Here is a 17,474-nt window from a genome sequence, read left to right on the forward strand (position 1 = left end):
AAAAATAAAAGATCGACTTTGAACAAATTCTCTTATCTCATATCGTCATCTCTCCATTAACCTAAGCTTTTGTTCAAGTTGATTATCAATTTAAATATACATATAAATACAAACTACATAGTTATTTTTTTATTTTATACATAAAAAAAAGGTAATATGACATAGTTGAAGATAATGTAAAAATAATGAGTTTTAAAAAGGATCAGTTGGAGCATCATCTCCATCATCATAGTTTAAGTGGTCATCCACCTCAAAAATGGATCCTCCTATGGCATGCATCATATATGTTTTACTATTATTTTTATTATTATTATTATTATTTTTTTGATGTAACCCCATAAAGATTTTGAGTTTAGATGGTTGTGTGAAAGGGACAATAAAAAGACATAGACGTGCTGAAAAATATATGTTCCGTATATATATGGTTTACCCATTTTTTTTCGTCTCCTCATCATTAGACTTATCGCGAAATTTACTGAAGAACTGTCTTCATAATTGAATGCATATCGAATAAATTGACTGATCAGATTTTTTTTTTTGCTGGGTCCTGGGTTTATTAAACATTTAATTCTTACTTACAAATAAATTAATTTTTTTAAAAAAATTAATATGATTAATTATATTATTTTTCTTTCTCTCATATGATTAGATGAGGGGTCAATGAGTCAATTAAGGTTGTTAAAGCTTTTAAAAAAATGATTAGATATGGAAAGCTCTCAAAGAGATTGCAACCACAAACAACAAAGTCAGGACTGAGAGGGAATTCCATCATTATCTTCCATAAATATATTTTTATATATTAAATAAATAAATAAATATTTTTTGAAATAAACAAATATAGAAAATGAGTGGGTAGGGCCCAACTGGGCCTGGCCCACCACCACAATGATTGGGCCATTTGGGTTTGGATGTGAGAGTACTGAGAAAATGGCTGCGTCTGTATTTGTGGCAAAGCAATGATGAAATACCAAATCCACCCTCGGAAGAAAAGAAAAAAAAAGGTAAACAATAAAATAAAAGATACATCCCTTTTTTAATGCGTGACACGTGTCGAAATCCTAACTCAACTCTCGAACTGACTAAACGACAACGCGCAATTACTACGCACAGACGATCTTACCCTCCCCACCACTTTCAAATCAAAGCCTCTCGATTGATCCGTGACCGTCAGATCGTAAAATAATAGTTTTGGGAAAAAGAAGAAAACAAAAAAGATATTAAAATAATAAAATATTAGAGATATTCTTGCGTTAGATTTAGATAAAGATATGCGCATGATGCAAATAGTACTGTGGGCTTGGCCCACGGCCCACTACCCACAACTTTATAGAAATAAAATTATTAATTAATTGATTTTTTTTATATTAAAAAAATTTACTTATTATATTAGCATGCACCGAGATCGTACGGCTCTCAATTCCTTTGTTTGGCCCCACCAATTTCTGATTTTGTTCCCACAAATATATTATTCTTTTTTTTTTCCTTTTCTTTTTCTCTTTTATATTTTGTAATATTTTATTTTAGACAACTCTTTGGGGTGAATTAGAATTATGTCTAATCTTGTTTGAGCCACTTGTAATCTGAGTTATTAAAAGAAAAAAAAAATCAATGGCCCTCACATATGTGGCAATTTTTTTTATTGCTGAATCCTTTTAGTTGAATTTTTTTTTCTGTTAAAAAACAATAATCATATACATATTTTTGGTAAAATACACTATCCTGAATTTAAATATACGTGTCATCTCTACATTTTAAAAAGTAACAATTTGATCTCTGACTTTTAGAAAATGATTATAAAAAGCCTCTAAACTTATTTGACCGTTAGTTGACTAACGAAAAAATGATGTGTCATAATTGAGTTGGCAAATTTCACACGACTTGTAAGATTAAATAATCTTATATTATTTTTATCTTAGTTGTAATTATTATTTAATCTTGCCACGTCATTTTATATTATTTTATCTTATGTGTAATAATAATATTACACATAAGATAAAAATAATATAAAATTTTTTAATCTTGACATGTTATACCAACTCAATTATGTTACGTTATTTTTCCATTAATCAATTAACGATCAAATAAGTTCAGAAACCATTTAGAACAATTTTTTAAGGTCAATGATTAAACTGTTACTGTTTTTAACTTAAGGAACTAATAGACACTTAATCTCAGGGATTAAAAATATTTTTTATCCTATTTTCACAGTCAATGTGGAATTTTAAATACCATTAGAATATGTGAGATACCCAACCCGATTTTTTATATCTTTTTCTTTTTTATATTATCATTGATGAATATATTAGATGCCATGTAATTATGCAATGCTCGTTTAATTAATCACTACTTAATTTATTTGCAAGTTGAGATTTAGTGAGATGGTAATTTAAATTATCAGATATGAAACGTAACAAATGGAATATTCTAGTTCTAATGGGAGAAATTGCCACCATAATTGACTTACTTTCCGAAAGTAAAAAAAGATCGACGAATGTCTTAAAATAGTAAATATTTATTATCATTTATTCCTTCTTATATTCTCTTCAACTTTGTTCTTTCAAAATATGAAAGGATCTTAATAATGTAAAGTGAATAAATGGAGTGTTTGATCTATCTTATAAAAAGATATCTTATCTATCTAAATTTTAAAAATTATCAACACGATTCTTATTGAAAGTTTCATATTTTTCGTATTATATGTGTGCAATATATTAAGAAAAAAATGTTCTATACCACGTTACTTCATGTTAAATCTTGTGACAAAATATATTCTCTCCAATAGAATTGATGATATAAAAAATTTATGTACATATTTGTGCATATAGGAGATATAAACTATAAAGTAATACGATATTGATAATATACTATAAAAATCTCAAATCACTTAAATATAAATTGAGAAAAATAAATAGGAGTTTATTTGTTTGTACTTTAATTTCATTTGTTTCATTTTAGTTTTGAACTATTGTGATCTACGTATAAAATTCAATCCTCATATTGATTATTTAAATAAAAGACAATACAAAAAGAACACAGTACATCAACATCGGTGTGAAAGCGAGTGAACATGGATATTCATTTTGTTGTTTACTTTTTTTTATTTGAAACTTATGTCGTGTGGCTTATGCTAGTAGATCGCTATAATCAAGATTCGTCATCTTGACTAAATAATATTGTGACCGGTATAAAATTCAAACTTGAGATTTTGAAGCGCTTGTTTGATTACCTCACTACTAATGTCATGAGGTATTATGTTATAGATTTTATTACCATTTATTAATAGGACAATGTTGGGGATGGAATTGATATGTTTGTAAAATTAAAAGGGTTAAAATGAAATAAATGAAAATACCGAGACCCAATATGTTAAAAGCAATAATAAAATTATGTGAATTATAATTTAATACGCTAAATAAATTTGTGACACGTATGGTTATTATAATGTTATATATATATATATATTTCTTTAATCATAGCTTAAAATGGAACTATCTTTTAATCAAGTTCTAACCATTTAAGGCAATGAAATGATTGGGAAACAATATGGTGATTTTGACCAAAAGATAAAACAATAATTGAAGACTGAAATGAAAAGCTCCCACATGGAAGAGTGCCACCAACCATATCAACTTCTTAATGTGAAAGGTTTGTACTATGTTATGTACTCATTTATTCGAGATCCGAGGTTCGCTTCGATCACTGCATTCTAAAAAATACCTAGTAAATCACGGAGTCCACCTTTAAAATAACAAATTCGTGAGAGTACATGTATACGAGCTTGACTCAGGTTGGACACAACACGTCCATTCTTCAATGATCTCACAATCTTTCTCATTCAGATATGATAGCAGTTAATTTATGTAACCCTCCTCTCTACTTAGGTGTTATAAATAAGCTAAACATAAGAGTGATTAGTTAATATATTCCCAACATTCTTTATCACATATTGGCTGAATTGTTATTTTGTCCAACGTTATCAATATGAATAAGATAGAAAATAATAATATTCAGAGATTTATCTGATGTTAGCTCTAGTACTTAAGTTAAATCACTAATTTAAAAACTCAACCAAATAGTTAAAAATAAAATTAACTATCTACGAGAAAGTTGATAACTTTTCTGGCCACAAAAGATTAATAGTGGAATTCTATGCAAAATTTAATAACATTTAAAAGATTCTAGCTTTTCCATATTCCAACTAGACCTTCTTACGTCATTTCCAAGCCTATTTTAATTTTTTATAAAAAATTTCTCTTTTTATCCATTTTTACTTTAAAAGAATATGCACTTAATCGAAAGAGTTAAAAAGAAGAATAGACTGACGTAAAAAAGTAAAGTTCAGGCACTGAAAGGCCAACGACTTATTGAATTTAAAACCTGCAGAGCATCATCACCGACACTTAATTCGATTAAACAATATTACACATACTACGTTAGAAAAAGGAATTATATTTTATTTTATTTATAGAGAGAAAAAAAAGAAGGCAACAATTAGGATTTGTTTGGGTCACTAAGGTGAAAAAGAGAATATAGAAAAGGGGAAAGACATATAGATAGCTTAAGAGGAAAATAGAGAAAAAGTGTGTGGACTATGGATGGGGGAATCTCCAATTTAATTGTATAGGTATAATTTTATTTTTTAAATGTGCAACTTGCATGGCTAAAGAAAAGTGAATTCATATAATAATTTAAACTCTTCATCACATAAAAAGGCCAAAGAAAAAGACCATTGTGACCCCATTTGCTCTTTCATCCACCTGACTACTCTGCCAAAAGGGAAGAGAAATATTCATTATTTTTATGGACAGAAATCAGAATCAGATTTTTTATGGGTTTTCCTTTTAATCATATTCTTTTTCTTTCTTCTTCTTTTTTTTTTTTTTGCTCTTCACTTTCTCTCTCTCTTGAAAATAGGGGGGAGAGAGAGAGAATATTAGGAGTATAATAACCATAAAATGGGAAGGGAGAAAAAAGTCCTATTCGGAATAATTTAGAGGGATATGAATGTTGAAAACTACAGGAGTTTAAAGCATGAGGAGCTGTTTAGAAGGGAATATAAGAATCTCTATTAGGGCTTTTTAAGGAAAAGCAAGAATTTACTCACTTTTTATAAGAGATTTTTTTTTTTTTTTGGCTTCTTTTTCCTCTTCAAATTTTAACGTGAACTTTTCTACTTATATTGTTACTCAATACTTCTAAATCTATTCGATCCGAGTATAACTCAATTGATTATGGTATAAACAATTTCTTCTAAAAATTGAAGTTGAAATAATAATTCTCATATCCATACGAATGGTAGTACTTACAAAACTTTTATATGTTTTATTTTAATCTCTAAACTTTGCATAAAAAACCTATTTTAGTCTTTAAAGTTAATTTTCCATTAATCATTTAACAAGCATCCAAATTTGTTTGGAAATAAACTTACACCTATATATATTTTTTGTGTAAATAGACGCAATATGTACCTATGACAAGCTTTTGTTATAATATTTTGGTTAGCAATTCTTATAATGAATAAGATGTCTTTTTTTTTATTTATTAATGCAGATAGCTTATGAACTAAAAAATAAAATATTTGAAAATTTAATAATCAAAATTAATAGAAAATAGATATATTTATGCTGTTCTCTTAAAAAAAAATAACAGACATCTACCCACGTCTATGTATGAAAGTATTTATATTCGTAAAAGTCAAATGGTTAGGTTTCAAACGGATTCAAATTCTCGTGAAAGTGATTAATAGAAAATTAAGGTAAGCACTAAACTAGCAATAATTGTGAAAAAGTATATATAGAGACTAAACCTAAGACATTTTAAAAGTTATATAAGAAACTAAAACATAGCCTTTGAAACTTGAATGGCCAAAAGTTTAGTGACAAAGATGAAATAAGTATAAAAATTTAAAGATAAAATTAGAAATTAAAACAAACAAAAAAAAATAATCCTAATTAAGGGCTGATCACTGTTCTATATTAGGGTTTGACTCATGATTTAGGCTATTGAGTTTAACAAACCAAGTATATATAAAACAGTAAAATTACCACTAGGGTTACACAGAATCATGAGTTATATAACTATTTTTGTTAAAGATCATCCCACGTTGTTAAAAGAAGAGACCTTACATAAGTTTATAACAGACATGAACTATTCCTCTCATTGTGAATTGGTTTTGAGATGGAACCCATGAATATTAATAATTTTTTCCAGAAAATACTCTCTATCTCTTTTAAGTTCAGAAAATACCCTCTGATTATACCATTTATTTTACTTTTAACTCTCATTTTCCATTTTGGATAACACATGTTTATTTAATAAAAAAAAATTTAATTCTTAACCAAGTTTCTAAAAGTTAAGAAGGATGTAGTTTAAAACCCTAAAACCACTTTTGATAACTTATTTCTGGTTTTTGTTTTTAAAAATTAAGCACTTCAATATATTCTTTTGTTTTCTAATTACTTTCTAAAAATGCTAAAAAAAAATAGTCTTAAAAAATATTTGTTTTTGTTTTTGAAATTTGATTAAGAAGACAAATATGTGTTTTTAAGAAAGAGAAATCGAGAGTAAAAACAAGCAAAAATTTTTAAAAACAGAGAATTAATAACGAAACAGTTATCCAATCAGACCCTAAATTTTTTTTCAAAAGAGGAAAAAAATTGCAACAAGTAGTTAGGTTTGATACTTTTATACCAAGAGCATCAGTCACTTTTTTTTTAGCATTTTTCTATATTTTTTTATAGGTTAATCATGATTTTACCATTTAAAAAGGGGAAGTTTGGTAGACAAATCATTAATACGAAGCACTCTCCACACGTTTTTCAGGCAAATTGACCAATAAAATGCATTTTTCTTTAATCTTCTGAACAAGTTTGGATAAAAAATAGGTTAAAAAATACTTTCGATTCCTGTATTTTCATTAAATTAACGATTTAGCCTCTGAACTTTCATTTACAATGATTTAGTTTTTCCACTCTCAAATTGGTAACAATATAATTTAGCTACTGTAGTTCAAAGTTTGTAATGATTTAATCTTCTTATGGTAACATTTTTTCTTAAGGTTTAATAAGGTTTATTATATATTGTAGATCGATAAATTAGGGATCAAATGTGTTTATAAACTTTACCTATATCAAATTATTATATATGTGTGTATATTGTACATTCACTTCCCCTTTGGCATCGGCTCTTCGGTGCTTTCAGCTTGTCTCCTCCGATTCATGGCCACATTGAATAGTTCATCAAATAAATTCTATCCCCTCCTCTGAACAAGTGCTGTAATATCCTTTGGTGCAATGATCTGGGATCGATTTTATGGTCAATTTGGTTGGAGAGGAACCATAAAACATTTCTAGATGTCTCCAAATTTTACCACCATTTTAATTTGGGATGATATTGTTGTTCTAGCTTCCTCTTGTCATCCAAATCAAAAGTTTTTTTTTTTAATTGTGATATCTCTTCCATTTCACTTAACTACAGCGCTTTTATCTAGTCTCCCTCTTTTTTGGATGTTCCTCACATATTTTAATGAAATGGTCCTTGTATCTTTTAAAAAAAAAAGTGTATAAATTACAAACACTGAGTTTGATGAGATTTTTCACAGTAAGTACTAAATTGTTACCAATTTGAAAATAAATGGACTAACTTGTTACAAATTGAAGTTTAGAAACTGAATCGTTATTTCAATGAAAGTACAAACACCAAATGAAATGTATTTTTAACCTTACAACCTTTAAAATGACTAATTGACCAAATAAAAGATGCTAACACAAATATCAATCAAAACAAGTTCTTCCTTTCTTATTTTTCTTCACAAAAATCAATGTCAAATGCAATAATTCAAGCAAATTCAATTCATCTTTGCCTTTTTTTTCCCCTTTCCTCTCCCCACAATCAAATTCACATACACACAGACCAACTTTGATCTCCTAGTTCCATGCACCAATCCAAGTTTTGTTCCTTTCAAACAACTTATATTCTTTAATGATATAAAGATAGCCCCAAAAGAAAAGGTGCATAATAAGCTACAAAACCCTAACTAATAGATAGGTATATTACATTTAAAAGACCATTGATTATATTTCTTTTGGGTCATAAATTAGAAATGGACACGTGCAATGCATGTGCTTTGTATTTGACATCTTATTCTATGTGTTGACCATCAAATTGGCCTTATTGAACCTTCTATCAATAGACTCCTAGAGGGTCTTCCAAACATGTCCTACTCATATCTAACCTAAAAATTTTGCCTTTCAAGACTCTTTTTAAGGGTTTGTCTTTACATATGCCCTTTGAAAAGTTCACAAATGCCCATTTGATTTTCTTTTCATCTATGAAGATTGCCTAGTTGAAAGGGAAGATATTCTCTTTTCCATTGGTGTTGTCGTTTTTGTTTGATCGAGTAGGATGTTGTTTTGATTCGGAGAAAGGGGGAGCTGAATTATTTTGAAAGGTTGATGGGCGTTTTGATTTAGATTTTTATTTCTATGAAAAATAAGTCTGTTTATCATTAATAATTTGCTTTTTGAAAATGGTTTGAAATCTTTCTCAAATTTCAAAACTAGGCAAAAAAAACAAAAAGTTTTAAGTGAAAGATACCTTTATGAAATATGTAAACTCATACATGCTAGTTGAAGTTGTACAAACAGAAAAAATGAATAAGAAAATTTGTCAAAATTTCAATGGTAGTCTATCTATTTTGGTCAGTTTGAAGATAATTGGGTAACTCTTCCCTTAAATTAAAAAATTAAAAATTAAAAAAATAAATAAATAAAACCAACATCTTCAACCTAGCTAGAATTCTATAATTTCTTAGTTCCATATAAAAACCAAGTTAGAATCAACATGCATGGTTAGACCTTGGAAAATATTAATGGTAGGAAAATTTGAACTCATAAACTTTGAAGCCACAAGATCGATTTTATATATCGAATTCAAGAGAATTAGACTCAAAGAAAAGCAGTAGTACTATACATTAATCCATTAAGTTGAAAGTCGAATGATGATATTTTATCTTCTAAGTCTAGGATAGATCATGATTATAGCCTTAAATTTTCTCAAGTTTCTCCTTTGTATGTAGAAGAAGTAGTTCCCTCTCTCCCTCTGAAATCGATGGGGTGAGAATATCAACAATGATATGTGACGTTGGGACCATAACCCCTCTACACCAAAAGCTACTAATTCGTTACAAGATTCTCCTTATTTCTAATTTGACCCCTCATCAAACTAGAAATTAATTTATGGAATCTACAAATATTATCTATGGTCAATTTATAATTATTCTCGTATACCAAAAATTACACAAAATTAAATCATTTCTCTTGGTTTAATTAAGATAGCAAAAATACATGCGTAACCCATATTCTATTAAAAATTCTAGCATTGGTTTGCTATAAACATGAAAAATACTCTCTCGAAACTTATTACTCGCTCTCTTTAATCCTTTAGTTACCTCACGCTCCACCAACTCCTCTGATCGCTCTTAAAAAAGAAAAAAGAAAAAACCTTCAAGAGGAAGGAATTTGCCCTAGATCCTTCCATATGAAGTAAATTTAACTCAGTCTCTCTCTCCTAATTTGTTCTGGGGAGAGAGAAACATTTGCAAAACATGAAAAGAAAGAGAGATGTTGTCTCCAACATCTTAACCAAAAAGAAAAAACCTTTGTGTTGAAAGGATTGAAGAGCTTTAATTTGTATGGCTAACAATTTATCTGTAGTAACAGTGGCTCCCTATTGACGACATATCATATTACTGTGCATGCCTTTGAACGACATATCGACTGTGACAGTGTACACATTGACCAATAGTGCCATGCTTCAACAATTGATGTATAGCCAATTTTCCCTCCTTGTGAGGGTACAACAGTAATTTACTTTGGTGCTTGTCTGATTTCTTACTTGTTTTTCTTTTTCAGGAAATCGAGGCTTTTTTTTACTAAAATTAATCCCTTTTGTTTGGTAATCTACCTTAAACTTTGGGGAAAAAAAGGTAGTTTTGAAAAATCTTTTTTTTTTTTTCATTCATTCAAAAGGGGCTTGGAATCTCATTCCTAACTAAGAATGTTTGTGGTTAAAAAAATTTTGGTGATTTTTCTATGAAAATTTTCATTTTCAAACAACTATAATTGGTTTGAACCAAAACATATACTTTTCTACCATTTTTTGTGAGTTGGTGGAAATTCAAGTGATTTGATACGATAAAAATAAAATAATTATCCATCAAACAGTAAATTTATTTACTTAAGTTTTGACTAATGATAGAATATCAAAATTGTTCTGTAAAAAGTGAAAATTAAAACTAAAACAGTAAAAATTAAAAACAAAATCATTATTAAATAGATCTTAGCAATAAAATTACAAAATCAGCGTGTCAAGTAAAAAACCACTTTTACTTAAATACACAATAGAAGCTTCAACATCGACAACCTACCTTCTATATCAGCCCAGAACCGGTGATCTTTTTGCCTTTCATCCAACGAGACTATAGATCATATATTTCTTCATTGTCCCTTTCATAGTGGCTATATGGACTTGTCTCTTCAACACTTTCAAAATAGCCTTTGTGCTCCCTAATCACATCCATCACTTAGTTTGTGAGAACGTCCTAGCTCTCCTCCCCGCTAACACGACAATGACATGTATTATGGAGCAATGCTATTGGTGCTATTTTATGGAACATTTGGCTAGAGTGAAACAATCGCATTTTCGTTGACTTATCAAAATCGCTCCTTAGTCTTTGGGAGGATAAAAAGATCTCTGCATCTCTTTGGTCTTCAAAATCCTCCATTTTTGTAATTATGATATTGTTACAATTTCTCTCAATTTGAACAATTTTCTTTAAAGCCTCATTTTTTGTAGGTTTCTCCCGTACTCTAACGAATGATACTTTTTTTTCAAGAAAAAAAAAACACTTTCTTCATTTTGGTGATAAAAGGTAAGAAATTTTAAATATAGAAAACATTAAATAAAAACAAAAAATGTATTTCTTTTTGTTTTTATTTTGTTTTTAATTTACAAATCTCCAATCTAATTGGGAAGATATTGTTAATATTTTAGTGAATGAGGAATCCTACGTTGAAAATATACAAATAATAGTGGATTTTGATAAGACCCTAAATAAAAATATACAAACTTTTTTATTAAAAAAAGAAAAAAGAAGAAGAAGAACACTTGACAACAAAAATTAAAAACAATGAGAGATTTTAATTTCAATTTGGTTCTCTCTCTAAAGAAAAAAAAAAACCCTAAAACAGGGCTTTATCTCCAAAAAGTAAAGCCATAGCCACCGCCCAACAGGTCCCCTCTTTGAATTGTCAATTTCTTTTTTATCTTTTTTTTTCCAAATGCATTTTCATTTTATAATTATTTAAAATTCTTCCCTCCCTACTCATGTGCTAATATATATTTGTGTGTCGGAATCTGAGTCATACTAAAAAATCAAACGAGTGGATCAAATTTAAATAGCAACTATTTGAGTATATTTTCCTTCACAGAAAAATAACAAAATGAGAATTTTAATAGCGCGTGTCTTATCGTTTAACGATCGATTAAATTTACGACGAATATATCTCTTCTAAGAGATCTTCCTTTGTGTAAATATAAGTGATCGAAATTCTTTCGTAGTTTTGTGACCTGAAATGTAAAGCGAGGAAAAAAAATGCTGAGGCATTATAATTGAACAGTGAATAGATTGAGCCAATAGTGTTTGTGATTTGTATCGACTTGTTTTATTAAAATTCTTGTACCATTTTTTTTAAATCGGGTTGATTATTCCAATCTTTGGTCCATATTCTTTATCTATAATCAAACTTTTTGTCAATTAGTATAATTTTTTCTCTTCATTTGATCCTGATGTTTATCACGTGCGTAAAATTTTTTATCTTATTTTTAATGGGATAATTTTTTGAATTTTGAAGGAAGATTCAATTCTAACCCACCATTTATGGTGATCAAAACTCAAGAGAACGAGTAGAATGAATTTTAAACGTTTTTCTTTATGAAATAGTGAAAAATGTTCTTTGACTAATTTTAAAATATTATTTTTGAAGTTCTTCATCATCTTTAAGACTTTAAAAAAGAAATCAATGAAGTACCAATTTTTTTTCCCCTTTTTCTCTATCCTTTGAAAACATTAATTACTCCAAAGTTACATTAAATCATCCTTACTCTCTCATATGGCATAAAAAAAATCACTCAAAATTAGATAACCTTTTATCATAATTAGGTAGAAGGAACCTTCATCCACTAGTATATTGACATTTTGATCTCTATTTCTATAAGTCAAGTTAAACATTACCTATTTTTCCATTATCTACTATATATATATATATATATATATATTTCTATACTACCAAACATTGAATCAAATAATTATATTTATATTATATTATGAAAATGGTTTTGAATGAAAGCCATATAAACTAATTAAACTTTAGTTGTAACAAATAAAAATGAATGAACTTTATTGGAAAGATGATCATAGTAATGAATATAAAATAAGTTGAATGGAAGGCAAAATGAATGATGATTAATGATTTATCAAGTTGAATCTTTTTTTTTCTTCCACAGTCGGGAGAGGAGACTTGGATTCTCCTCTCTTCCCCTTTCCAAAATGCAAAGTGTATAATAATAAGTGAAATCCCTTTTTTCTTCATGAGTGTAGTAATCATTAAGTTTTCATTTTCTTCTTTTGTTTAAACAAATTCAGTGGTACATTTCATTTTCCAGTTTTTATACACAAGTGGATTTTTTAATCTTGTATAATTCCTGTGTAATCCAGTTGTCTACATGCTACCGGACCACATAGAAAGTTTTTTTCAAACTTTAATGGTGATCAACAAAAAATAGGTGATGACGGGTGAACAAGAAAAACTTTCAAAGTTTAATGGTCGTCAACAAAAGATAGACGATCACAGGTGAGCCAGGAATATTTTTCAAATGAAAATTTCAACTTTTTCTTCTCATTCTTTTCCTCCCCGAAATGGTTGAAGTTGAACCCACACCAAAGCAAAAAATGCATATTTGAGATTGAGAGAGAGAGAGTAAAAATGAAAAAGGGGTGTATAGGGTTTAGTAGTTAATATAAAGAATGGTGAAGAAGAAAGCTAAGTGTGAGAATAATTATTAAAAAAATAAATTTAAAAAAAAAACTAACACACATTAGAAAAGCCAAAGCAGCAACAAGGTGGAATCCCATCAGCCCTCAGGAGAGAGAGAGAGAGAAAACCCATCATCATAGTCTCTCTCTCTCTCTCCCTATATATTTGTTTGCTCTCTCCCCACTTCCTTCAACCATATTTACAACACATCTCCTCTCTCCCATTGCCACTCTAATTCCTTACACTGCAACTTCAACAACAACAAGCAGAAGCAGAGATCATGTCGTCTGACCCCCAGAACGACGCCGTTCTCGCCTACCCTTTTCAAATCGACTCCCTAAATACAAATAATAATGTCCACCAACTTCCCCTCCTCACTGTTACTCTCAAGGTCTCCCTCTTCCCCCTCTCTCTCTCTCTTTAATTATAATAAAAGTTTATATTTGGTGTATAAATCGTATCTTTGTTTCGCGATTGTGTTACAGTTTGAAGAAATTGTGTACAAAGTGAAATTGGAGGAGAAAGGCAACTGGTGGGGCGGAACCAACTACAGGGAAAAGACCATCCTAAACGGCCTAAGCGGCGTCGTTTTGCCAGGCGAAATCCTCGCCATGCTCGGCCCTTCCGGCAGCGGCAAGACCACCCTCCTCACGGCCCTCGGCGGCCGCCTCTCCGGCAAGCTCTCCGGCAAAATCACCTACAACGGCCACCCCTTCTCCGGCGCCACCAAGCGCCGCACCGGCTTCGTGGCCCAGGACGACGTCCTCTACCCCCACCTCACCGTCGCCGAGACCCTCCTCTTCACCGCCCTCCTCCGCCTCCCCTCCTCCCTCTCCGCTGCCGACAAGGCCGACGCCGTAGACCGCGTCGTCTCCGAGCTCGGCCTCGCCCGCTGCCGGAACAGCATGATCGGCGGGCCCCTGTTCCGGGGCATCTCCGGCGGGGAAAAGAAACGGGTGAGCATCGGGCAGGAGATGCTGATCAACCCGAGCCTGCTGCTGCTCGACGAACCCACCTCCGGCCTCGACTCCACCACCGCCATGAGAATCGTCACCACCGTCAAACGCCTCGCCGCCGCCGGCCGCACCGTCGTCACCACCATCCACCAGCCCTCCAGCCGCCTCTACCACATGTTCGATAAACTCATTCTCCTCTCCGAAGGAAGCCCAATCTACTACGGCCCGGCCTCCTCCGCCGTCGATTACTTCTCCTCTATCGGATTCTCCTCCTCCATTACCATTAATCCCGCCGATTTACTGCTCGATCTTGCAAACGGTAATTCACTCCCAACTCATTTCTTGTTTGTGTTTCCTCATTTATAATACGAAAGAATTACATATCCGAACCAAAACAAGAATCAAAAGACTTGTTTTTTGGTTTCGAAATTTCTATTTTAAAAAAATGAAGAACAAAATCATAAATAATTCTTTAATAAAATTAAAAACCAGGACCAGAAGGTTATGAAATGGGTACTTCAATTCTCCTTCTTTGCAAAAGATTTTTTATTTCTTTATATGGGTGTTTTTCTTTTGGTGTGCCAATATGCAAAAAAGGAAGGGGAAAAAAAGTAAGTTGGGTGTGTTTTAATTTTTGGGAAAATGAGTTCTTTTTTTAATTTATTGTCCTTTTGTTCTCTTTTTATAATATTGAGTCATGTGTAGGCCATTTATAATCACTTGGACTACTACCACTACACATTTTGATGCTCTCTCCTATAAAACTTTCTTTTTTCCTCTCATTTTATTTTTTGATTGGCCCCATGTTCTTTCTTTTAATTTCCATCATTCATGTCTTGTGTGTTTCTTTTTTCTTTTTATTTAGATCATATAATAGCCACAACATTTTTACCGACGTTGAAAAATATAACGTAATTTAATACTGGTTTTTGTGATATGATTGATTGAGGTTGATTGATTAATCAGAGGTCGATTTTCAATGAAACTTCAATTTTACTAAAATTGATCTGACAGGGATTGGACCTGATTCAAAGTATACAAATGAACCAGGAGAGAACATGGAGCAAGAGCAAAAGGGCGTGAAGGAAGCCCTAATTTCAGCTTATGATAAGAACATTTCCACCACATTGAAGGCCGAGCTTTGCAGTTTGGATGCCAATAACTTCACAAACTATGCAAAAGACGCCTCAAGTAATTATCAACCCCTTCTACAATATCTTTCCTCTAATTAACTCTGCACTACAATTAATTTAATTGCGCGATTAAGACATCACTTCATCAAAAGGGAGTCAAATACGTAACAAAAGTCGAAAACTAAGTTTAACTACTCCAAGATCACTTTTGAAAAACATTGGGGTAAATTACGAAAAAACGCGTTTTATTTTCCCAAGTAGAGTAGAGGAAAGAAAGAAAGAAATGAGAAATCAAATCATGGATCGGAAAAAGATGGGATTTTTTGAGGAATGAGATTGGATAATGAATATGACACCACACCCCACCACAGTTTGAAAACCTTTGTAATGTGATGTTGAATTAGGAAAATTAAATGATGATTTGAGAGGAATTAGATTCGAGAATTAAAAAATAAAAGTGAATATTATTGGTGGGTGCAGAGAGAGAGAGGAGATCAGCGGGAGAAGAAGAGTGGTGCACGAGCTGGTGGTATCAATTCAGAGTGCTGCTACAGAGAGGGCTGAAGGAGAGAAGGTACGACGCCTTCAATAGGCTCAGGATTTTCCAAGTCATAAGTGTCGCATTTCTTGGTGGACTCCTTTGGTGGCACACCCCAACTTCTCATATTGAGGATCGAGTAAGAATTCCTCTCATCTCTCTTCCTATCTCAAACTACTCAGACTCCGATTTTGATAAGTTTCGTTCGTTTTTAACGTCGTCTTTCTCTGCATTTGAATGATAATCTAAACAGAGATCATATATGCATCTATATTTACGGAAGAATTTAGATTTGCGTTGAAATAGACCAACAAGTTGAAATAGACCAACAAAAATTAAATTTTATATAGTAGATTTTTTAATTATCTGACACGTTTTAAAAAATTAAATTTAGAAACATTAGTTTCACTATCGTGTTTGTTTTGGTTATATATTTGTTATAAATATTTTTAAACTCTAGGTTAAAACTTGAAATTAGGGTAATTTTTAAAAAATAGAAAACTAAAAACGAAATAACTATAAAACATATATTTATTAACCAAAGTAATTTTGTTTACAGATAGCGTTGTTGTTCTTCTTCTCCGTCTTTTGGGGGTTCTACCCGCTCTACAACGCCGTGTTCACCTTCCCCCAAGAGCGGACCATGCTAATAAAAGAGCGCTCCTCGGGCATGTATAGACTGTCGTCTTATTTCCTAGCCCGCACCGTCGGCGACCTCCCGCTCGAGCTTGCCCTCCCAACAGCATTTGTCTTCATCATCTACTTCATGGGTGGGCTTGACCCCCACCCGGCCACGTTCCTCCTGTCGCTCCTCATCGTTCTGTACAGCGTCCTAGTCTCGCAGAGCCTAGGACTAGCCTTCGGGGCGATCCTCATGGATGTCAAGCAGGCCACCACCCTCGCCTCCGTCACCACCCTCGTCTTCCTCATCGCCGGCGGCTACTACATCCAGCAGATCCCGCCATTCATCGTCTGGCTCAAGTATCTCAGTTACAGCTACTACTGCTACAAGCTTCTGTTGGGAGTGCAGTACCGAAACGACGACGTTTACGAGTGCGGGAGAACTGGAGAGCTGTGCCGAGTTGCGGATTTTCCGGCCGTGAAGTCGGTTGGGTTGGACCGGCTGTGGGTCGATGTTGGGATTATGGCACTTATGTTGGTTGGCTACCGACTACTGGCGTACGCGGCGCTGCACCGGGTCAGATTGAGGTGAGGGATGGGAGGGGTAAGAGAGTAATTTGAGTATGTTTTTGATGTGGAGATCGGATAATGGAGATACAGAAGTCAGAAGATATATATATTTCAATTTGGGTTCTTTCCCAGGAATGAAAATTAATTAATCTTAATGAATTAATGAAGAGTTTTTTTCTCTCTCTTTTTTTTCCACCTTTGATCGGCTAATGAGTTTAATTAATGAGTTTATATGGTAAATACATTAGGTTGTTATTATTATTTTTTTAATACAATATATGGTATTGGAGGATCTAACTCACAGCCTCTTGTTTGGAGATAGATGTTCAGTGCTCACTTTGAATATATTAGATTATTATTAATCTATATAGTATAGGATGATATAATGATGATATATTATTACATGGTTTTAATCTTGGTGATTATTTTATTTGGTAATAATATATACAGCAAGTTTTTTTTTTTTTTTAATTTCTGGGTTTTGTTGATATCATTGGGTTTAGTTTTGATTTGCTCTCTTATGTATGGATTTTGAAAGTTTTGATTTTGTCATATGTAAATT

The 17,474-nt window shown here is 31.8% G+C and overlaps 1 protein-coding gene across 1 annotated transcript; it reads left to right on the forward strand.

Moving 5' to 3' along the window:
- The first annotated feature begins 13,189 nt into the window (after positions 1–13,189).
- Positions 13,190–17,107, forward strand: ABCG14 (ATP-binding cassette 14). Its single transcript, XM_022280690.2, has 5 exons — positions 13,190–13,485; positions 13,580–14,369; positions 15,065–15,241; positions 15,664–15,860; positions 16,281–17,107. The coding sequence occupies exons 1-5, from the start codon at positions 13,375–13,377 to the stop codon at positions 16,932–16,934; spliced, it is 1,929 nt and encodes a 642-aa protein (XP_022136382.1). The 5' UTR covers positions 13,190–13,374; the 3' UTR covers positions 16,935–17,107.
- Positions 17,108–17,474: the final 367 nt, after the last annotated feature.

The sequence above is a fragment of the Momordica charantia genome, assembly GCF_013281855.1.
Source record: "Momordica charantia cultivar OHB3-1 chromosome 10 unlocalized genomic scaffold, Mcharantia_2.0 BLBB01000010.1, whole genome shotgun sequence".
Taxonomy (NCBI): Eukaryota; Viridiplantae; Streptophyta; class Magnoliopsida; order Cucurbitales; family Cucurbitaceae; genus Momordica; species Momordica charantia.